This window comes from Phalacrocorax aristotelis, chromosome 1 (genome assembly GCF_949628215.1).
Source record: "Phalacrocorax aristotelis chromosome 1, bGulAri2.1, whole genome shotgun sequence".
Lineage (NCBI taxonomy): Eukaryota > Metazoa > Chordata > Aves > Suliformes > Phalacrocoracidae > Phalacrocorax > Phalacrocorax aristotelis.
Window position 1 is genome coordinate 20,270,169 of NC_134276.1, and position 24,334 is coordinate 20,294,502.

At 43.8% G+C, this 24,334-nt stretch overlaps 1 protein-coding gene across 7 annotated transcripts in view; it reads right to left on the reverse strand.

The window, feature by feature from the left end:
- Positions 1–22,894, reverse strand: part of CRYL1 (crystallin lambda 1) — a 63,195-nt gene extending 40,301 nt beyond the window's left edge. For 2 of the 7 annotated variants that reach the window (XM_075083176.1, XM_075083157.1), the window contains exons 1-3: positions 22,583–22,736; positions 19,926–20,033; positions 2,617–2,743 (exon numbers count right to left, since the gene is read on the reverse strand). In XM_075083176.1, the coding sequence (XP_074939277.1) occupies positions 2,617–2,743; positions 19,926–20,033; positions 22,583–22,614 (267 nt within the window). In that variant the 5' untranslated portion in view covers positions 22,615–22,736. Of the gene's footprint in view, positions 1–2,616; positions 2,744–19,925; positions 20,034–22,351; positions 22,466–22,559 lie in introns of those variants that run through there. The other 5 variants (XM_075083141.1, XM_075083186.1, XM_075083134.1 and 2 more) reach the window with 4 other exon arrangements.
- Between the last annotated feature and the right edge of the window lie 1,440 nt (positions 22,895–24,334).

Consider the following 24,334-nt stretch of genomic DNA (forward strand, 5'->3'; position numbering starts at 1 on the left):
CCTGAGTAAGCTGATGTAAGTTGGTCCCACAGCAGGTTGGACTAGATGACTTCCACAGGTCCCTTCCAACTCAAAATAACTTTGATTCTGCAACATTAGCTTCATGCCTCTTTCATAGATCAGCTGATGGTGGGAGGGATGGATGATGTATCCCTGATTTAATCTGAAGTAGCATGCAGGACCTTGTTCAAAAATCTTAGTGCCGAAGAGCCTCTCTAAGAGGAAAAACAGCATACTAAGATTCAACATCCCTGTAGGAGCAACAAGAGCCAAGAACTCCATCACAGCTGTGCTTAGCTTCAAAAGATGACAGTAAAATAAAAGTGAGGATACTAAGGAGATGCAAAGTTGGCAGTAAGAAGGATCAGATCCTTACAGGTAGCATACACAGAAAGTAAATACACCATATGGCCATACCAGGTAGTAAGAAACACTTGAAAGGGCAAAAGAAAACAGGCAGAACAAGGAGAGCCTGCTACAAACAAGGCAGCCTTCACAAAACTGAGGCAGTACCCAAATTAATATGGTCACATAGGATTGATAATTTGTTCAAAACAAGACAAAACAAAGCAGACAGACACACATAGAACCCCAGAAATTTACAAGAGGAATCATTTTAAAAAAATCCCTTCTTTCTTCAAAGTCCATGGAGAAGAAGAATGCTTAGGACTAAGAGGCAATCAGTACAGGCATATGATTATCTGGAAAACACACACAGAACAGTGATTTCTTTGCAACTGTTCTGTTTCTCCTTCTAATCCTTGAAGACTGAAACCATAGTCCTGGGACTCCCAGGGTCTGTTTCAAGTCACAGAACAGTTCTGGGGAACCAGAACCAAGGTTTTGATATGGTTTGAGTACCCAATACAGTGAACAGTGATATACAACTACTCACTTGAAACAAAACTGAAGGTACCCTATTTTGGTACCAAAGAGCAGAGGAGTGGCAAGTGTGATGCAACTTTTAAGGCAACTTCAGGAAAGATCTCAACAATAAGCCTGTAAGCCCTATGCCTCTATCAAGCAAGTTAAGAGAAAAGGGTACCACTGAATGGGGAAGAACCAAAGCAACTTTTTCAGAGGGAAGTCCTGATTCACAGACCTAGCAGAATTCTTCAAAGGAAGCAGCAAGCACAGGCACAGAAGTCACATAGCTGATGCAGTCAGTGTGAATGCCCAGAAGTCTTGCAACAAAAAAATTGACGGTTTCAAGGAAGTTAACTGGTCACATGAGATAAAAGGTCCTTTCATTGACAGTAACAGTAAAGCGACAGTAAGCAGACAGTAGGAAGAACACTCAGTTCTTACTCAGTGGAAGATGCTGACCAGTGTTGTTTCACAGATACCTGTACCTTTTGTTATATCCATTCATAAATGACCTGAAAGTTAGCTCATAAAATTAAGTCAGTCATCATCATTACAACCGCAAACATTTGTGGAAAGACTTTGCAGGATTGAATGACTAGACAATAAATTTGCACATTAAACTCAGTAGAAGTATGTGATACATATGTGAAAGCAATAGTATGAACTGACAAGCTCTGAGCTCATTACTGATGGAGTGAGATACTGGGGTAACAGTATAGAGTTTCATGATCTGGAGAAAAGGAATTGAACACAAAATAGTATACCACTGTAAAAAAATCTATAGCGCATTCACACCTTGACTCCTGTGTGAGGCTTTGCTCTGCTTCCCATTCTCTCCTCCTCCACCTCACCAGCTTGGGAGGAAGAAAAGGTCTGGAAATCTGTCCCCTTTTAATTGGATGTGTTGCAGCTAAGCAGACTGTGGGATTTACAGCCTGAAACAGTATAAATTGTAAATTCTTGGGTGCAGCACACATAAATGTAGGGACAGTTAATAGTACAACACTGGAATAATACTGGGGGACTATGCAGGGTAGAAGATGCCAAGCCCAATGCAAACTCATTCATACTTTATCCCAGAAATGGTCCCCGATTTACCTATTCCCTTGCCAGTGAGCATGGTTATAATATAGTGCTATAACATTATATTAAGCAGCCACAGACTATCAGGTTCAGTAATACAGCTTGTTCCCCATCCCAATTTTACTGAGCAGCAGATTCCAGCCCTATATATCAACCCTGTCCTTAATACTCTTAACACTGTCAGATAGCTGCTTTGGCTACAGTGCTGCCCACAGTCAGAAGTCACCCCTGGACATAGCCATACTCACTGCCTTCCTGAGGTACCTCGAGAGGAAGAAACACATTTTAGTCCCAGCACTAGAATGTGTGGTTGTTCCCCAAGATACTACCTCTCCCCCAAGAATCTCCTGCCCCCCATCGCCCCACATTCATCTAACGTGTACAGTCTTTGTTACACATGGACATAAGCAATGCTCTCTTGGCTTAGCCAGCCACCAGCCTCTTCCAACATAACCCAAAAGAAAATTGCAAGGACTCTCGAGTAGGGAAATCCTGCAAAGAGGCACCATTTCCTATGTCAAGATACTAGGCTAGAAAGAACTTTAACAAGCAGAACCATCCTTATGTGGTGAGGATGTTTAACTCTCCATTGCCCACTGAATGCACAGTACGGCTCTTGATCATCTTTCTAAACTGTTTGCTAGGAGTTGTCAAATCTTCGCTTACCTGAATGAAAGTAGCACCCTCTACTGCTGCCTTCAGGTCTGTACAGATGCTAATGAGAGCCAACTGCTGCTCCGCACTCAAAGCTCCTTTCAGGAATCCCGACTCCTCCAGCTGCTTTGTTTGTTTACTGACAGAAACAAAACACACATTTAAGTACTTTATCATTGTTAAGCCACCATTAATTATTTAAAAAGCTTCCTAACAACCCAGTAGTATAATGCTATTTGCCATGCCACTGCATATATTTATACTTAAAAGATATAAAGGTTAGTTTCAGTAATTTCCTCTTTGCTCCCTCCACCTTACAACATTTTTCTTCTCTTCAAACATGGACAGCTCTAAGATCTACTTCTAGACACAAGCTTGTCACCACCTCAAACCTGTTTTCACCGGTGCAGGATCAGCGAGAGTTTTTATACTCATGTTTAACGGGAGGAGAAGTCCCTTTACAAATAACAGCTTTTCTTCTGTTATGGAGCCTCACTACAGGAACACTGTTTAACTGTACAGAAATAAATAGATACATTCCATGTAGCCAGGAGTCTATCCTTAAAAAACCATAATGACTACAGAAAAAGTGTCATGAAACTGAAGTAGTTACTAAATTGAGTGGCCAGAGCTTGAAATGAATGTTCAATACACACCATTGCTGGGGCTGGACATGCCACCTCAGAAGTAGTCTCTACAGTTTGAAACACTTGAAAATGGCTTGCTTGCTCTGGACTTTCAAAACTGTTAAAAGTCACTTAGAGGAGCTATTTGCACAGAAATTAGGTGGAATTAAACTATCTGATGACAATCAACCTAAAGCTATCTGATGTAGCCATTATCAGGGTTAAATCTGTTAGTTACCTCAAGTCAGAACTCCTCTGAGCCCTTGGTTATTATTCAGCAGAAATTGCTCATCCCAAAGAGAGGACAGTGCATGTTAAATAGGCAAAACTTATTTATACAAGCCAAACCTCAGTCCTTAATACACCTGCCCAGGCCCCTCCATGTTCCTGGACAGTAATACTGGATTTATTTTTGTATCTAGAGACTTCAGAGGAGATGGGACCCCATATGTTTGTCTCAATCTACAGCAGCCAGGGACAGAAAGCATCCTTAGTCCTTATGAAGCAGGGCAGGCAGCCCACCACCAGACTGGGGTGTCAGCCCCAGACTGCGTCACCAGTCCAGCTCCAGCACTTGCATCCTGCAGCAGCATTTCCTCACCGCCTGCCAGTGACACCGCTGCAGCCACCTTTACATCAGCAATCCCGAACAAACCAGGCAGGGGGCAAGTGGACCTCACAAACCAGGCAGGGGGCAAGTGGACCTCACAAACCAGGCAGGGGGCAAGTGGACCTCACAAACCAGGCAGGGGGCAAGTGGACCTCACAAACCAGGCAGGGGGCAAGTGGACCTCACAAACCAGGCAGGGGGCAAGTGGACCTCACAAACCAGGCAGGGGGCAAGTGGACCTCACAAACCAGGCAGGGGGCAAGTGGACCTCACAAACCAGGCAGGGGGCAAGTGGACCTCACAAACCAGGCAGGGGGCAAGTGGACCTCAGCTCTCAGTTGCTTTATGAGGTGGCAGGAGGTGTCATCTCTATTTTTCAAGCAGCATTTTAAATTAATTGAAAAGGGAGAAGGATGTAGATCACTGCCTCCATCTTCCTTCTCTCTTTACTCTTTCCATGCCATCTGCTGTGCAACATGTGATAATGCACTCAGTTTGTCAAACCATCCCTTTATTTAGAGCTCATTCCTGTCAACAAGTCCATAGCTCAAATAAAAAATAAGCTGCCTCCTCCAGATGTCCTAAACAAAATGAGTGCGATTCATCTCTCCTACCCTGTCAACATCCACATCTGAGACAATCTTCAGCTCTCTTAAAGAAACACTTAGTTCTCCCTTCAGGTGCATTTGTATGATCTTTTTTAGGCATCCAAGTATGTAATCCATCTTGTCTTATGATGGAAATGCCTATTTCTCCCCAAAGAAAATAGCTCAGAATGAGACATGTAGACCACAGTATTCTGAAGTCACCAAAGGTGACTACTTACTCCAGCTCCTACTTAACTATACAGAAGCAAATCAAACCTCAGCAGAGATTCACTGGGCCCTCAGATCTTTAGCTTGAACTGGCTTACTAAATCTACTGTTAATTTCCAAAGAATCAGAATTTTACTTTGTCCTGGTTTCATCTGGGACAGAGTTAATTTTCTTCGTAGTAGCTAGTATGGGGCTATGTTTTGGATTTGTGCTGGAAACAGTGGTGATAATGCAGAGATGCTTTAGTTATTGCTAAGTAGTGCTCACACTAGTCAAGGACTTTTTCAGCTTCCCATGCTCTGCTGGGTGCACCAGGAGCTGGGAGGGGACACAGCCAGGACAGCTGACCCAAACTGACCAAAGGGATATTCCATACCGTATGACATCATGCTCAGTATATAAAGCTGGGGGGAAAAAAAGGAAGGGGGGGATGTTCGGCATGATGGCATTTGTCTTCCCAAGTAACCATTATGCTTGATTCCCTGGAGATGGCCAAACTCCTGCCTGCTGATGGGAAGTAGTGATTGAATAACTTGTTTTGGTTTGCTTTCACACGCAGCTTTTGCTTTACCTATTAAACTGTCTTTATCTCAACCCACAAGTTTCCTCACTTTTACTCTTCCAATTCTCTCCTCCATCCCACATGGGTGGGGGGAGTGAGCGAGCTGTTGCTTGGTTGCTGACTTGCGCTAACCCAGAACAGCATCCATATTGTGTTGTGTCCAAGAAAATACAGCAAATACAGGCTCTACCACTTTTATCGTAGCTTTATTAAGAGGTCATAACATCTGCTCTGCAAGTAAGTTACTTTGATGTCCTTTCTTCCCCTCAAAGTAGTGGAAGAGAGAACATTTGTTTCCCAGCAAACAAAACAGCTTCCTAATATATCTTTCTGACACCAACCCAGAGCAGCAATACCTTATCCTGGGAACAACTCCTCTAAAAATCAAGGTAAGGAACACTCAGTAGCTACTTAGCAGTAGCCAAAAAATGCATAGAGCAGTTCTGCTCCTGGTTTAGCACATCAATCAGAGGAAACAAATACCTTCAGATCACCATGGACTTTGTACATTAAATCAAAGAATTTCCAATAACTTGGAAGTAGATAAAATGCAAACAAAGGCTCTGTTTGAAACTGGTAAAGGTGACAGTGCACCTTCTAAACCAGAATATACACCCATATTTCATATTGGGAAGAACAAAACCAACAACAACAACAACCCACATACATGTGCACGCACAGCGCTAACTCCTACAAGCATTAACTTTCTCCCCTCCAATGAACTGCTTCAGCAATTAACTCCAGAAAATAATTTCTGTACTGCAAGTTCCAACACTTCTTTATTTTTGTCAGAGCTGATAATGGACAATGATTTTTGACTCTCAGGCAGAGCACACCTGGGTAAAAACTAGGCCTTGCATTCTGTTTACATTGGACAAGAGCTTTGAAAAGGTTCAATTCATTCTTAGCTGGAAAACAAAGCCAAAAGTCATATACTTTTTAGACACTGCTCAGGTCTGTCCTGTATGCTTCCATGGAGTCACTTAGACTTGGCGCCAAAATTAGTATTCCTACCAGTTTATGCGGTCCAAAACCGATGAAAAAAGAGTTCCATTAATAGCTTTCTGCCTCTTTTCACAAATGTGGATTTAGGCTCAAAAACCCAGACCTTTCCTACCCAAAGTTAAAGTAGTCAGAAATTCTTTTCTGGTAAGTTTTGTTTAAAAGCACTTCAAGAAAGAAAGAAAAATAAAAAGGGAAAAAAGAAGAAAGTGCACACCCCTCCAGGCTGCATCACAGAAATAAGCAGGATGAGTTTTCAAGTCAAGTTTCTGGTTTGGTTTCTTAACAACACAGCAAATGGACGGCTGAAAAGCACAGACTCCTGCCTTTGAACAATCTGCATAGTAAAAAATAGGAAGCAGGAAGCTTCAGATCCATTTTTCCAAGCTGCCAGGGTACACCACAGCTTGCTAGGCAGGAGCTCCACACAAGACTTAAGGCTTCCAGCACACTACAGGTGCCAGTGCTTCACCTGTAAAGAAACAGGTGCACCTAAACTAGAGGATCCAAACTTCTGATTCCTTCACACCTTGTGAGGCAAGATGGTAAGGAACCATCATAGAATTATTTACGTTGGAAAAGACCTTTAAGATCATCAAGTCCAACCATTAACGTAGCATTGCCAAGTCCACCACCAAACCATATGCCTAAGCCACATCTACAGCCTTTTAAATACCTCCACGGATGATGACTCAACCACTTCCCTGGGCACCCTCTTCCAATGCTTGACAAACCTTTCAGTGAAGAAATTTTTCCTAATATCCAATCTAAACCTCCCCTCAGCACAACTTGAAGCTGTTTCCTCTAATTCAAATGGTCTTAACTCTCCATTCATCAGAAGTTCGTTTCCCAGGTGCACTTGCCCAAATCCAGCATCCTCCTCTTGCTCGTAGGCTGTATATTTCTTTTAAAAAATAAATCCAAAATTTAAGTTTGAAGAGACAGCAGAATTATTTCTTTCTTTGAAGAAAAGGGTGATATTCTTGTTCACTTTCTGTGCAACATGACGTTAATCTTATCCTCCCCAGTCCTCTGAAACTCCACTCCATGACTGGTAACCAAGGGATTCAAAAAGGCTAGAGTGACAGACTAAGAGAGCAACCAAGAGACCTGATTTTTATTGTTCTTCCACAGGTTTTCACAGAAGTTTGCAGCACCTGTCTCCTGTTCCATACCTTTCTTTCTCTGCCAGTGATGATCATCCTATCATTTCTGCTTCTCTGCCATAAGCCATTACACAATACACTGTGCACCAAGAACACCATTTCTTAATTAACCCACAAAACCACCATCTTCCTACTTTGGAACTTAAGGCTGGATCGATTTTTCCTCATAAACAAAAATCTTCCTGTTAACACCACCATTCTTCATGCTAGCCGTTTATTTAAATTAGTATGGCTATTTAAAGCATGGAATAGGAAATACAATTTACACATTACTCAAATTTTGGCCTTCCTGCCCAGGAAAGTTTTGGGTTTTTTTCCCCACACCCTTCACCAACATTTATGACATTCTGGCTTCCACAAGATAGTTTTAAGTCTTCCAAATGCTAAACCCTTTTTATATTCCCCTGGGGTACTGGATTGCCCCCACTTCTGTGGCAAAGGAAGGGAGCTTCCCCTAGTATTTATCATACATTAAGGCACAAACCAGACTGGTTTGTACATCCAGCAGTGCACCACTGACCTCTATTGGATGACTTTTTATTCATCCTAGATGATCATTCATTCGTCATTCAGTCTAGACTTCAGGGTGATCATGCCTGAAGATGACCACAGAGTGACATCATTGCAGCCATGTCCGTAGGATACACCACAGGACTTTGCTTTGCAATTGTATAGACTTCACATTTTGAAGAGTTTGACTAGTACTTGTAAGGTATTTGAAGAATGAAGAATTCACATCCATAAGAAACTACTTCCTTTTAGAGCCCACATTCTGTCTACCTCCAGAGTTTTACTGCTGTACCTGACTGCCCGTGTCAACACTACTCTGGGAACTGAGACAGTATTTGCTTCAAGATAAGGCACCCAATCTATAATAACACTCCTGACCACATAAACTGCCTGGAATGCTCATGGTTACAAATACTATTCTAAGTTTTACAGAAGGACCTTGCAAGTGATGCTAATACTTAACTCATCTTGTTCACACCCCATTGCCTCACCTTTATCCACAGCTACAATTGGGCAGTCCTACTATTCAGCCCACATTGTTGAAACAAGGAAGTACGTGTAAAATTAAAGACCACTTAATCACAAACTTACTCCTCAAACCAGCAAGGAGAAGGGAGAACAAGAGAAGACAACACCAATATTATTCTTCACAAGTTCAGCCAACCACCACTGCCCAAAGACTAGGACTATGAACCAGTCATGGCACCATGCTGTCTTATGAAGTCTGATGAATGAGAAGGTAGTTGGGATGGCAAAAACAACCCAAAACAACAAACCATCACCAGCCCCATATACCTACCTGGAGACACAACAGACCAAACAGGCAACTGAAAGCCCCTGACACTGGGCCCAGCTGACTGTCTACACATGCAACAGTCAAATAGTAAACAGCTAATACTGAGTTGCAGTTGGCCATAAGAATGCATTAACAATCACCTTCCCTTTTTCTGTTTTGCCCAGTCTGAAAGTAAGCAGACAACACAACACCTATCTTCTTGAAACAGCAATACAAGCTGGACCTGTTGTATATATGTTTCTGCACAGACAAGAGAGATCCAGCACTGTGAAATGCACTTCATCCATAGCAATAGCAGTATATTAAAGAGAGACAGTTACACATCTGCCTTTGACACAGTTTTGAAGGGGCACAGAGCAAAGGACTACAGAGGAATCAGGACATAGCATAAGAGCATGGTGATGCACAAAAGCCAAAGTCCTGAGATCTCCTAAAGTTCACAGAATCACAGAAACTCAGGTTGGAAGGGACCTCAGGGATCATCTAGTCCAACCTTTCTAGGAAGAGCAGAGTCTAAACAAGGTGGTCCAGCACCCTGTCCAGGCGATTCTTAAAGGTGCCCAACATGGCCAAGTCAACCACTTCCCCAGGGAGATTATTCCAATGGGTGACTGTCCTCACCGTGAAAAGTTTCCCTCTTGTGTCCAATCGGAATCTCCCCAAGAGCAACGTGTGTCCATTCCCCCTTGTCCTCTCCATGCGACTCCTTGTAAAAAGGGAGTCTCCATCTTCTTTGTAACTACCCCTTAAGTACTGGTACATGGGGATGAGATCCCCTCTGAGCCTCCTTTTCTCAAGGCTGAACAAACCCAGCTCTCCCAGCCTATCCTCATATGGCAGGCTTCCCAGTCCTTTGATCATCTTGGTGGCCCTTGTCTGGACCCCTTCCAGCCTGTCCACATCCTTTTTGTATAGAGGGGACCAGAACTGGACACAGTACTCCAGATGTGGCCTGACAAGCGCTGAGTAGAGTGGGATAATGACTTTATCTCTGCTGGCGATGTCCTTTTTGATGCAACCCAGCATCCTGTTGGCCTTCTTGGCCACAGCAGCACACTATTTGCTCATGTGGAGCTTTCTGTCCACCAGGATCCCCAGGTCCCTTTCCACAGAGCTGCTCTCCAGCCAGGTGGATCCCAGTCTGTGCTGCACTCCCAGATTATGTTTTCCCAGGTGCATGACCTTACACTTCTCCTTGTTGAACTTCATAAGGTTCCTGCTGGCCCACTCCTCCAGTCTATCCAGATCTCCCTGCAAAGCAGCTCTCCCTTCTGGAGTGTCTACTTCCCCACTCAACTTGGTGTCATCAGCAAACTTCATCAGGCTACACTTGATGCCGGTATCCAGATCACTTATAAAGATGTTGAATAACATTGGGCCCAATATCAATCCCTGGGGGACTCCACTAGTGACAGGTTGCCAGTTTGAGAAAGAGCTATTTACCACCACCCTTTGGGTGTGGCCTGTCAGCCAGTTCCCCACCCACTGCACAGACCACTTGTCTAGGCCATAACACATCAATTTCTCCAGGAAGAGACTGTGGGGGACCGTATCAAAGGCCTTGGAGAAGTCCAGGTAGACAATGTCCACCGTCCACCCCATGTCAACCAGGCAAGTCACTTTGTCATAGAAGGCCACCAGGTTTGTCAAGCACAATCTGCCTTTAGTGAAGCCATGTTGGCTTTTCCCAATCACGTGCTTCATTTGACTTGTGATGGCCCCCAGGAGGATTCGTTCCATAACTTTCCCAGGGTTTGAAGTAAGGCTGATGGGTCTATAGCTACCCGGATCCTCCCTTGAGCCCTTCTTGTAGATAGGGGTAACATCTGCCTTCCTCCAGTCCTCAGGGACATCCCCTGTTCTCCATGACTTCTCAAAGATTATGGAGAACAGCCTTGCCATGATGTCAGCAAGCTCTCTCAACACCCTTGGGTGGATGGCGTCAGGGCCCATTGATTTGTGGGGGTCAAGCTCCTGTAGTTCATATACTAACTCTTCCTTTGCCAACGGTGGGTCGGTGTTTGGTTCAATTGGCAATTTTGCTCTCAAAGCCTGGGACCCTACAGTGCTGGTAAAGACCGAGGTGAAGGAGGTGTTGAGGACCTCTGCCTTTTCTGCATCATTTGTGATTGATTCTCCTTTTCCATTTAACAGTGGGCCTATGTTTTCCTTCTTTTTCTGCTTATGATTGACATGTCTGAAGAAACCTTTCTTGTTATTTTTCATGTCTACAGCCAGTTTCAATTCAAATTGGGCTTTTGCTTTTCTGACTGCATCTCTGCACTCTCTGGCTATGCCCTTGTAGTTCTCGGTCGACAATCCTCCACTTCTCCATCTCTGGTATGCTTCCCTTTTGGATTTGAGTAGGCCCAGGTGGTCATGATTGAGCCATGCGGGCCTCTTGCTCCGCTTACTTCCTTTTCCTTTGTAGGGGATAAATTGGCTTTGTGCTTCCAATAGAGAGTTCTTGAAGAATTCCCAGCTCTCACTAGCTCCTTTGTATTCCATGGAAGACTCCCATCAAATCCCTCCCAAGTGAGCCCTGCGTGACCTCTGAAGTTTGCTCTTCTAAAATCCAGAACCCTTGTCTTAGAGCTGACCTTCAGCACACTCAGCAGGATCCCGAACTCCACAATATTGTGGTCACTGCAGCCAAGGCTATCACTAACCGAGATATTACAAAGCAGGCTTTCTCGGTTTGTGAATAGCAAGTCCAGCAGCGCCTCCTTCCTGGTTGGCACGTCTAGCATTTGTATCAGGAAACAGTCCTCTATACATTCCAGGAACTTGGTAGATGACATGCAAGCTGCCGTATTGTTCTTCCAGATGTCTGGGTAGTTGAAGTCACCCATCAGGACCAGGTTCTGTTGGCCAGAAGCTTGCTCTAGTGCCCCAAATATAATTTCGTCAGCTTCGTCACTGTGGTTAGGTTGATAGCAGATGCCCACTGCAAGGTCCTGCTTGGAGACGACCCCTTTGACTTTAACCCAGAGGCATTCAACAGAGCAGTCACAATCACCATAGACGACTTCGATACATTCAAGGTGTTCCTTGATGTAGAGTGCAACTCCTCCACCTCTTCTACCTTGCCTGTCTTTACAAAAGAGCTTGTAACTGTCCATTGCGATGCCCCAGTCTTTTGAGGTGTCACACCATGTTTCAGTTACTCCTATGATGTTGTACCCTTCTGAGTGGGCACAGAGCTCCAGTTCCTCCTGTTTGTTACCCAGACCGCATGCATTTGTGTACATACACTTGAGGTATTTACACTCTTTTGCTTCACCTCTTGGGAGACAGCTAAGGAACCTTTGTCACCACACTGCTTGGCCTGACTTACTCCCCCATTGGATGTGCTGGTGTGTTTTCTCCATGGATCCCACCCCCCAAGTCCTTCAGTTTAAAGCCCGCCTCACCAAATTAGCCAGCCTACTGCTGAAGATTCCCCTACCCCTTTTAGACAGATGGATTCCATCCTTCCCTAGCATGTTGTCGTCACTGAAGAACACCCCATTGTCGTAAAAGCCAAACCGCTCACGATGGCACCAACCACGTAGCCAAGAATTGATATACATTATGCGCCTGTTTCTGGCTGCTCCCTTCCCTCAAACTGGCAAAATGGAAGAGAAGATCACTTGAGCGCCAATGTTTTTCCACTTGCTCCCCCAGGGATTCAAAAAATCTTCCTTGATTTTACCCAGGTTACAGCTCTCAGTGTCGTTCATGCCTACACGAAATAGTAATAGCAGATAGTAGTCTGTTTTCCTGATGAGCTGTGGCACCCTCACAGCAACGTCTCAGACCTTGGCTCCTGGGAGGAAGCATAACTCTTGTGACTCCCTGTCAGGTCGGCAGATGGGTGCCTCAGTACCCTTCAACAGAGAGTCACCCACCACAAGCACTCGTCATTTCTTTTTATGATATCCACTGTATGTTGCTGGTACAGTTCCCCCTTGCAGGGAACTTTGCAGACTTTGCTCATGGGTATCCTCAGTTGCTAAGGCTTCATATCTGCTTCTAATTGTGATGGTGGAGGGTGCAGGCTGATGTGGAATCCTGCTCTTCTGAGTCACCAGGGTCCACGGTGCCTCATTCTCAGTGGTGTCTGCCACAGGAACATGATTCTGAAGCCACCTGTCTATCTCTGCCTCAGCTCCTCTAATACTGCGCAGCCTCTTAACCATTTTCTGCAGTTCAGCCACCTGACGTAACAAGTCATCAACCTGTGCACACCTCGTGCAGGTACTTACCTTTTCGTCAGGAGAGGGGTTTGGGCATTTGCCACAACCTACTGCCTGTACAGATGTGTCCTTTCTTACCAGACCCGTCTGGGTGGATGAGGCTGACATCCCAGGGGCTTTCACTGAATGAACAGCGGTTTTAGCTCTGAGGTGAGTGCCCACCATTTTGCCCAAGGCCAAAGCACTTGCCTGAGCTGTAGACCTACAAGTGGGCTGCGGTGTCCCTCCTGCTCACCCTGCCTGCGCGAACTGCCGTGCAAACTGCCACACCATGCCCTTCTGATGTGCCATGCCCTGTTTGCTCGTCCTGTTCGCCACGCTCCCTAGGGGCTATTTAAATCTCCCACCATTGCTTCTGGCAGCGCCCCACACGTCAGCTGCACGTCAGCCTCGCTCGTGAGAGCTGCCAGCTCCTGATGGGTCCGCTCTGCTCACCGCCGGGCTTCTCAGGTACGAGGAACCGCTTTGCCTGCCCTGATCTAGTGCTGCGCCACGGGACTCGCCTTTGCCACCGCTGAGCTCCTTGCTGACTCCGTTATCACACACAAACTGTTTTCCAGCCATGGCACTCTCAGGATGCCTATACCAGCATTACACAAACAGCAGCAAAGATTTTGTAATAGGAAAATACAGTTACAGTCATTTTTCCAGGGTAAATGCAGAGTCACCAATATTGCCGAACATGAACAGGGTATGCAACTCATCACAAGTCACCTCTTACCCTTAGAGGATCAATTCCAATGCTGTCTCTAGATCTAGTGAGCTAAGTAAGTTTACTCATTATGTTTACCAAGATTCTCTGGGCATCCTGGCATTCAAACTGACAGGTTTATGTTGGGAAACCTTCCTGCTAGGAAGGATTTTCTATGGTTCTTAATATTTTGTTTATTTAAGTTTAGGTTCAAGATGGAAATTCTCACCAAAACCAAAGTTGGCCTACCTAAAACAGACCCACAGTGCCCATCACTGCTTCTGACCATGCAGACCCCAGCCTGAAACCTGAGTCTCCCACACAGTCACAAACTGGCTGGAAGGGGTCCTGGGAAGTCTCCAGTCCATCTTGCACCTGCACCAGAGCTATTGCTAACACAAGATGATGTTAGCCTTGGTTTAGTGTAGCCAAGCCTTAAAAGCCTTCAGGGATGGAAATTTCACCAGCTTTTTGGACAACCTGTTACTTCTACATACCAGGCTGTCCTGGTTTCAGCTGGGATAATTTTCTTTCTAGTAGCTGATATAGTGCTGTGTTTTGGATTTAGGATGAGGAAAATGTTGATAGCAACAACTAAAAAATCAATGTGTTAAGTAGTGCTTACACTAGGTCGAGGACTCTTCCAGCCTCCCATGCTCTGCCAGATACACAAGAAGCTGGGAAGGGAAGGGGCACAGCCAGGACAGCTGATCCAAACTGGCCAAAGGGATATTCTATACCATATGACATCATGCTCAGTACATTAACTCTGGGAAGTTGGCTGCAGGGTGGGCAGCAACCACTGTTTGGGGCCTAGTGGGGCATCAGGCAGCAAGTGGTGAGTGGTTGCATCACTTGTTTTTTTTCCCCCTGGGTTTTGTCTCTCTGTTTTCCTTTTCATTACAATATTATTATTATATTTTAATTATTAAACTGTTCTTATCTCAACCCATGAGTTTTCTTTCTTTTGCCCTTCCAATTCTCTCCCCCATCCCTCTGGATTGGGGGTGGGGGGCCTTAGTGAGCAGCTGTGTGGTGTTTAACTGCCTGCCAGGTTAAACCACAACACAGGCAAAAGTCAACACCATAACCATTGCCAAAACACAGCCTTTGTAATTGCAAAAAGCAGCCTTAATTATATAATGTATTCCAGCTGCCCAGGGACTGGATGCCACACAGGAATGAGGTAAGACGACAATATTTCCCTCTAGAGGTATTTTTGACTACAGAATGCCAGGCAGAACTTTTGGAAAGATGGAATCTATCCCCTTCCAAAGCCTATTAACACATTCTCTAGTTAGTTCTGCAAATGAAGCCATCTTCCCTAGCTAGTTAACTGCACTTTTCAGGGAGGGTGTGGGGGTGGATAAAATTGAAATGTAGAATCAAGCGTACAATTTAGCACAAGCTTCACGTGCCAGTGTCAGGCAATCAAGATCAAAATATACCTTAGTAAGATTTGTCTACTTAGGTGTCCCCTCAAAGGAGGTGTATAAGACTATCAAGGAAGACCTGAGCCAAGCTGCATTTTGCCCTTGATACAGTGTCAATACAAGCAATATAGACCAGAGACTGGAAGAGGAAGCCCGCTTGGGAAAAGAATCTAACCACACAGCCGTGGAACATGTCATGAGCTAGGAAAAGACAGCAAAGCCTGTATTAGTGTATGTCTCATGCCACAAAACCAATCCAGTAAGCTGTTCCCCTTTTTGTACAAAGCGGGCATAAGAGGGCACCAGACTGCAAGAAGTAGCATACAAATGTCTCTTCTAGAGTCTAGTCTCCTCCTGGAACAAGAAAGATTATAAGCTTGAGTTACAGGGAACAGTCTTTCAAAACTCTGTCTATAACAAAGTCACAGGCATAGATACAGTCTACTTTCCTGGTCCTGCAACCTGCCATACATTGGGCACATCGTTGCAAGTTCCAGATTGCCATTCACAACAGCACAGAACTCAAAGTAATTCTCTCTGCTTGGCCAGGGGTGGGCAGGGAAATACTGCTTTTTTCTAGCCCCTGCATCTTGTTTGTTTTTCATAGCAATTGTGCTTCTAGAGCGCATAAAAAGTTAAGGTTGCTTAGTGCAATACTGCACCTCATATCACATCCAATAAAATTTATGGTTAAATTAATACTTAATGAAGAGAGGAAGTGTGACATTCTGATCTCAAGACTGCTTGGCTCCAACTCTTTAAAGGCCAAATGTCTTTGCAGAAGAGCAACTTATAGTCAGATAAAGCTCACATTCAAGTAATTTTCACTGAACAGCCTCACTTTTGAGTTTAGATTCAGTACCACGCAACCTTAGCACCATACATCAATTTTCAGAAGGCAGAGTTCTGTAGAATTCCGATCTGGAAGAACAGAACTCAGTAATAATTTCTTTTAATTTTAATTAAAGTGAAATTAATTTAAATTTAAGGAAGAGGGTCCCTATTATTTAATAAGGAGAGGGTCAAAGTTGCTTCCCTTCCAACCAAATACTTCCATGTGTTGATACGACTATTGCATCTCACTTGTATCTAAGTAAAAATTACTATTGCTAGGTTTATATGTTCCCATAACCCTAGGTACTACCACCACCTCACAAAGTCAACTTCAATCCGTCCCAGAAAATTTTTCTACTTGGGCTAAGAAAAGAAAGGAAGGATCAGATGATAGAAAAGAGTTCCTAGCATAAATTTACTGCATACATAGTTCAATAATTAGTGCAGTTGAATATACTAATGTAGTTTTAAAAATAATCTTGTCTTTATATTTTAGCACAGAAGATCTCAGGAAGTAGTGTAAGATTTTTTTTTTTTTCTTAAGTTAGCTTAGCCTTCATGCATACAACTGTTTGGGTCTTATATATTAAAAACAGTTACCTGCTCCTGTGTCCTGGAGGAAATAGTTTTGTAGCTAAGTAAACACCATATTTAATCAGCATGTACATCTAGAAAGAAATTCTCAGAATGCATGCACAAATATCCAAGTTTTAGTATCCTTTTCAGAGTCAACTAAACTTTTTGCCCTTGCATTAGTCTTCCATTCTAAATGCAAGAACTGGTCTATATAAAACATGAACCAGTTACACAAGGGGAAAAAATACAGCATTTCTACTGTAATTAATCAGTCTTTATCATCAGCATAATTATGTTCAGAACAGTAGTACAGTAACTACTTGAAAAAATATTACATATTACAAGAACCATAAAGGTTATTTGAGGGGCATGCACTAAAGCACTTCTGCATCATCTGTTTTAGGATTACTTTCAGAAATAGGGTACTAATTTTCCTAATTCTCATTATTTTAAAGGTTATTAATCTTGCACTCAAATCAGAATCACACTGACTCAGAAGAAAGCATACTAGATATGGAAAAGTTACATTTTTCCAAAGCAGGTTACTACAGCATGTATTCAGTAGGTCAAGCGTGGCATAAAGCTGTTCATTAGTTTGTTACTTCAGCAGAACAAAAGGTTGTTCCATTAGAGCAGACACTGGTTAATGATGTCACCAGTACACCTAGTTCAATCCAATGGGTGGTCATTTTGTGTGTCAGGGCACTGACTGCCACGTGTCTGGCAACAGGTAGATAGGTAGTAAATCCATCATACCATGTTAAGCCTTAGTAAACACACTTTCCTTTTTTTTCCTGTATCTGGTCTACTGATATTGTGGCAACATGATATGTATTTCTACTTGTTTCAGTAGATCCAAATTCCATACTTCAATCTTATTTTCTACCCCTGTACCATGTAACCAAGTGTTCTGAATAAATTTACAGAGTACATTTCAGATTTTCCATACAGATACCTGCAGGCTCTCATGATGATTGTAGGTCCATCCCAGACTCACTCCACTCCTCTTGCAGGACTACACACCCCTGCTGCCCACCTACTGTTGTGTGAGAGTTGAATTAATTAGGTTAATGAACCCTGAGATGCCCTTTACATAAATTCAGAACGAATTACAAGTCAATGTAGTAAGTCTGTCACATAAAATAATAAATGTTGTCATTTCTGTCAAAGAAGTATCATCGCCTTTTGGAAGTAAAGTGAATGTGGTTTACTACTCAAATCCCACTTCTCTTGTTTTGAGAAGGGACTACAAACAGTCCTCTATACCCTCCAGTTTCTCCTTAACTTGTAGAATACTTCCATACACTAGAAGTTCATGGACTGCACACTAGAGTAGAACAAATACTTTTCAGTACTAAAACAAACAAGAAAACCTCCACTAAAATCTTATGCCTAAAAACTTCCCTAGAAGTACTAGCTGTTCAGAGATAAAAAGGAAAGCAAATCCCAGCGAGTCCAGAGAAGTAGCCACCAACTGGCTTTGTCAGTTACCCTCTCCTGTGAGCCCTTGTTACATACTCAAGCTCCAGCTCTTACACAAGCATAATATCAGGAACTCAAAGGGATTTACTGCAGGTTGTGTGATACAAAATCAGCACAAAGAAGTTCAAGTTTGACCATATTTTGATAGATGCAATCATTAAAATACTGGTTGAAGGAAGCACATAGCTTGTATTCTTGTCACAAAAACTATGCTGCAACTAGGCTTTTTAACTAGGCTGTTACAACAGCCAAGACACACAAGTTAATTATATGTTGAGTTAAGAACACCTTATGTAAAAGGTAAAACCTGCTTTGAACTCCTATAGGACAGCACAGACACACCCAAATAGCACTCTACCCTATTACAGATGACATTTTATGCTTCACTTTTTCAAGCCGAAAACCTTGGAAGACTGAAGTCCTCATTTTGCCATTAGAAAAAAAAAATTTAGGGGCAGCTGCTGTCTTTAGTAATGCAGACTGCAGAACTGCTCCCTCCGCAATAGTCCAGAATTTCATTGTGGCTACCGTTATGACAGCAATTCTGCAAAAACCACTGTCATCTAGGTGTAACAACAGAGATGTGTTAGTCAGACTGAACCTGGAAAGAGGTTTGCGGAAAGAAAAAAAAATTGTAGTAGATAGATTTTCCTCCTCTTTTATTATCAAGCCTCTTTTAGCAAATCTTACCTGATAGCACATACAGTTTAACTTCTAAACTCCAACAACTAAACTGATCTACAAGGGGCTCCTGAAGTCAATCCTCCCTGCTATAAGCCTTGCTACAGAAAACAATCACGATGCAACACACTACAATTATCTTTTTAGGTGCAGCTTCTTCCCCATACTGGCTGACGTATTTCACTCCAAGGCATCATGAAGGGAGAGCTAACCTATTTAGATTGATGCTGATCATGAAGCAGCCTGAACTTTACAATTAAATGTTGATACAGCAATATAAGATTGTTCACCAAACCACTTTATAAATGCACTCTCTCAAGGGCATACAAAAAGCTGTATTTTAGGTCCAGCAAGAAGAGGGTGAATAGAATCAACCAGCCACTGCCCCTTGTAGATTAAAAACTAAGGGCCAAAGAAAGCAACTGAGGAGCCAGGTTGAAAACAAACAAAAGCGAATAGCTCTTCACACAGTGAGCAGTAAAGCTGCAGAACACAAAGTCCTTTGGCAAGGAAGCCGCAAAAGGATTTACACAGGTTCAAAGGAAGGTTAGAGAAATACTTGGAAGAAATCTAGTTAGAGTTACTGAATACATAAGCAACTTCTAGGCACTGAAGGTTGGGGGAGGGGAGCAGACAGGCAGGACTTGAACTTGTAGCTCTGTCGTGTACCAAACGCACATGGCTTCAGCCATAGCGCCACAGGGCAACAGAGTAAAGGGCTGCAGGATTGTTGGTCTGAACCAGTGCAATCGTTCTTATATTCACACTCTTAAATTTGCTCCTTCTAAAGATGTTTCCCAGCCTCTGCTAAAACTGATCAGTGGTTGCATCGTTAGTAGAACTAGTAATCTCTTCTTCTAGGATTCAAAAAAATGTTAGTTTAAGAATTTTAAAAAATTCTAGTTATAACACACTAATAATTGTAGCAGGGCTCCTCAGCAATTCATATTAACCTAATATCATTTTGAAAGTCTGTTGTCTTTCTATGCAGAAAGTCTTAGGATCATTTTAAGTTTAGCCTATAGGTAACTTAATCCCAGTAAACATTGCTTCAAGAATTCAGATCTAAACTTAAGCTCTTAAATCATTACTTAAGAATTAAAGTAGTCTTCAGAAGCATCACTGAGAGATTTGGGAGCACAGTTCTTCCAATCTTAACAGGACCTGTACTTCTAAGTTAGTCCTTCTTCCAAGCTTAAAATCTATGTTCCCTTAAATAGTAAGACATGACTGTTCATTCATAGTAACAGAAATGGCAGTTTTGTTACAATCCTAGTCACTTCAAGTCAGGTGACCTACCGAATGTTTTCCAGTGCACTCATTAGCTGTTGCTGTGCAATATCATAAAGTTTCACTTTGAAGCCTCCAGCAGCAAACACCATGGCCCAGCTGCGACCAATGAGTCCACTGAAAAGAAAATAAATATCAGCTAATTAATAAAGAAGCATTTATGTTGGGGAAGGGGGTCTGACAAGCATTGCAAGAAGTAAAACAGAGCTTGGATTCTTCAACACTTGATGAAAAAATTGGTTACATATTGATAAGAAACAATTCTCGAACAGAGAAATATCCTTTGCTAGCTGTGTAGCCGCTTCTCTGAGAGCTGGGAAAAGGTAATGAGGAAGAAGACAAAACAGGAAAAGGACAGTAGAATCCAGAACAGTAGGAACCACTACTTGGGACACTGGGCTCAAGTATCAACAGTTTTGTCACTTGCAATCTTAACCTGGAGTTGGTGCATGGAATTACATTAGAGATTTTTTTAATTATTATTTTAAAACTCATCTGTTTGGTTCATAGTCTGAAGACAGACACCAGCCCATTGGTCTAAAAGTTCAGGATCCTGCTTCAGAGATGATTAAAAAAAACCTAAGGCCCAGCTATCACAGTCATGGGTCACCTACAATTTAGGAAGTACCGTAAGCATGGTGGGTGGGAAGGAACCTAACCAAACAAAAAACCCAAACAGCTATGGGTTTGACACAGCTTTTCCACCTACTGACCTTTAGCACTACCCTTATTTTTAGATGAAGCACCCTACCATGCTGGAGGCATGCAGGAACAGTCTGCCTACATCTTTTGGTAAAGTCACATTACTGAGAAATACAAAGGAAACTTGCAGTAAGTGACAATTTTATCACATCTCAAAACAATGCAGGTTTTAACTTAATTAGATGCAGGTGAGTTTATAGACAATCTAAATATTAGATTTATAGCAGGCATCAGCCTATTCAAACACAAGCACCAAGGAACCCTCCTTAACAAAGACAAGAGCAGAACTCCATACTCATGACCTGTTACAGTGGGGTTTTCATAATTACATGTATTTCCTGTCATTTCCAAAATCACTGTATTTTTAGCATTAAACTTAAGCTGCCTTTAGCAGCTGGAAAAAGCAAGTCCACTAGGGCATCAATAAGAGATTAAAAGGAGAGTAAAAGTCAGAGAAAAGCAATAGGAGTGATAAGGAAAGAAGGAAGAAAAAACAGGAACATGTTCAGCCTTTGATTTAAATATTAAAAAAAAGAACAAAACAGGAAGTTTCAGGAAACAGCAGGAAATCTGTGGAAATAATGGGGACAAAAAAAGAGGAAACTTTGCAAAGTGTTGTTAAGCAGACAGTAAGTTCTCACTCAAAAATTACCATTTAAAACAAAAAAACACACAAGTTCACCGTAGTAAGCCCAGTAAGACCTCAGAAGCTTGCAGCAAACTACATACCGCACACTTACGGAAAAAGTAAGGTATGGGCCAAGGTTTGTTAGCTACTGTAGCCTCCTGGGTAACAAGTATTTCTAAAATAAAAGCATTTGGATCACTTAAACAAGTATATCTGAGCTATCAGTATCTTTATAAGCTAGCATCACCTTTTTTGAATTGCACTTTTAAATTAAGTTTCCTTAAAGTTAGTGTTTGACAAAAAGATTTTTTTTCTTTTATTTTGAACCAGGTTTTTAGGATTGTGTTTTTTTTTTCCTTTTGAACTATGGAGTGTACAAAATAACACCAGCTCTCCCAACCCTTCTTGCACCTACAGCAAATAAAAGCTCCCAGAGCACCACCAGTAAGAGCCAGCTTTGTCACCACCACATGACAGTGCCAAGACATGTGTCCCAAGACCTCAAGCGGACTCACTAATAAAGTTTGTTGCAGCCCACACCTTTAGCACAGAGTTACATTGGTGAGTAGGGGGCTTTTACTGCGAAGTTTTTTTTCCCTCCCCAAGAGATTAACTTCAAATAGAGAACTTGAGTTTCAGCTGAAGAACAGGATGAAACAAGGCATTCCCACACATGTCAGAAATAATACCGCTGTATCTTGCAGCATTACTGCAGGAGTGCCCAAGAGAAACTCAGGAGTTTCTTGACGTAGTTGACAAACTGGATCTTAAAGCTGTGCTTAGATTTCTCCACTCCTCTTGCACTTACACACACAAAACATTGCAATGAAAAGAGTTAGCAGTCTTTCGAACCTGAAGGATGCCTTACTTCAGCTGTAGATGTTTGTTTAGTTTGGGTTGGGTTTTTTTTTTTTGAAGGACAGAGCTGTCAGGGACTTAAGCAAAGACATTCTTCCCAATGAGCCACAGAGGTGCATTCACACATACCCCCCGGTTCCCGGCCTCTGGCAGCATCACAAACCCGCCGCTGGCCAGACCCCCCTCGCACCGCCCCCCTGCCCCAGCCCGGCCCTCCCCAGCGCGGGCTCCACACGCCGAAACCCACCCGCTGCCGAGTTAGCACCTGCCCGCCGCATGCGACGCCGTGGAGCGCCGAGGCGGCAAGCCCACCCACCGCCACGCCGAGGCGGCAAACCCACGGCCCCGCGGGACGGACCTCGCCGGGACGGCCCCGCGCCCCTCCGGGCACCGGCTCCCGGAGCCCCCGGGGGCCGGGCCGGGCCGGCACCTCCTCCGCGAGGGGCTGCACCTACCCGCGGGAGAGGAGAGGCTTTACCTGCCGATGATGGCGACCTGTGAGGGCTCCATGCCGGCGGGTCAGGACCGGGAGATGCGTGATAGGTCAGCAGGCCCACTGCCACCTCTGCCTTAATGCGCGCCCGCCCCCACCCACGACTCCCGCCATGTCACGGCCGCCCCTATTGGCTCCTGCTACGAGCGCTCCGATTGGCTGCGCGCCGCGCCCCTCAGCGGCCGCTCCTCGAGTCGCCCAGCAGCCTTCGCCTCCCCGACGGAAAAAGCCCGCCCACAGGCGAGGCGGGGCGCGAGTGGCTTCGCTCACCCGCACCCGGAGCTGTCCCCCGCCCCCGGCCTCACCTGGGCCGAGTCCCGCTCGACTCCTCCCCCTCACGGCTCTCCGCGGGGCGGAGCGGGGCGGCACGGCCAAGCCACGGCCACCACGTCTTCCGTAGCAGCGTGAGCGCAGCCGTCCCCACGATCTCGGTGTGCGGGCAGCGCTGCGCCAGCCCGCGTGCGAAGGTGGGCCCTGCACGTTCACCCTCCAGCTGCACCACGAGGTAGCAGGCGAGGGTGGTCACCTGCAGGACGAGGGGCAGGAGGGTGGCCTTTCCCGGGGCAGAGGCATGCCCAGCGTACCCACTTGGAGGTGGGAGAAGGCCGAGGTTTGGGCAAAGGCCAAAGTTTTAACCTACCATTAAGAAAGGTAGAGCCCTGTGGCCACGCAGAGGTGTTCATGCGGCCCCAGGGGAGCTTCCAGTCCTGCAAGAGTCTGGGTCTTGGGATTCACAGCCACCTTTGAGGATGCAAAGACCCATCTCGCTTTGGCCAGAGGCAGCACTAGAATACATCAAACTCCCATTGCTCTCTATTTCTTGACAAGGGCACAAATTAATTCCAAAGTAAAGTTTGAATTTGAAATTAATTGCATACTTTTTTCACATTAAGCAGGGCCTTATTATTCTTAAAAATACTTTTTAAATACTTTCTTGAGTTCTCAAAAATATAAATTTGCTGACCTTGGTTTTTGCACAAAAACTTAAAAATTGGGAAAAAATGTGACATTACAATGTCAACATAAATCTTTAAGCTGCTCTATAGCATCTACCATTCCTCTTGGCATGCTGCATTACTAATTTTTTCTAATTCTGTGTAGTTCCTACTCATCTACATATTGCTCTGTAATCATGCTGGATGTTCCTGAAAAGAACCAAAGTTAACATTTTAAATGTTTACTTGTTATCAATGATTATATTACTGTATTCTTAACATAGTTGAGAAATACAAGTTTTCTTGTTGTTTTTGGCGGTCTGGAAAAAATTAAGTTGAAAATCAATACATTTGTTTCCAAAATAAACGTTTCATAGTTACTGACAAAGTTCAGTGAACCTTTATTTGGCTATCATTTGAAGCTCTGTCTATAATTTCTTTTAGTTTCCAAGAAAAAAAAAAAAAGTAGAAGACCTACACATTCGTTTTGTACATCCACCCCCCTCACTAGCACTTTGCTAATTCCAACCACATTCAACAAGGAGACAGAGATCTCAAAAGCATAAATTCCTACAGGCGTGAGGAAGGCCACTCAGTTGGCAGCCCATTGAAAACGAAACTAGTATCTGCTCCACTTCCTGACCTTAACACCACCACATAACCTGAGACCTGCCAGTAACTGGGAAATGTAGGTGGAGCAAAGTGGCCATGGGAAGATTTAAGGAAGCGGGGCAGAAGGGTGCAGGGTGCCCTGGCAGTTCTGCTGTTTATAGCGTGTGTGGGCTGGCATATAAAGCATTGC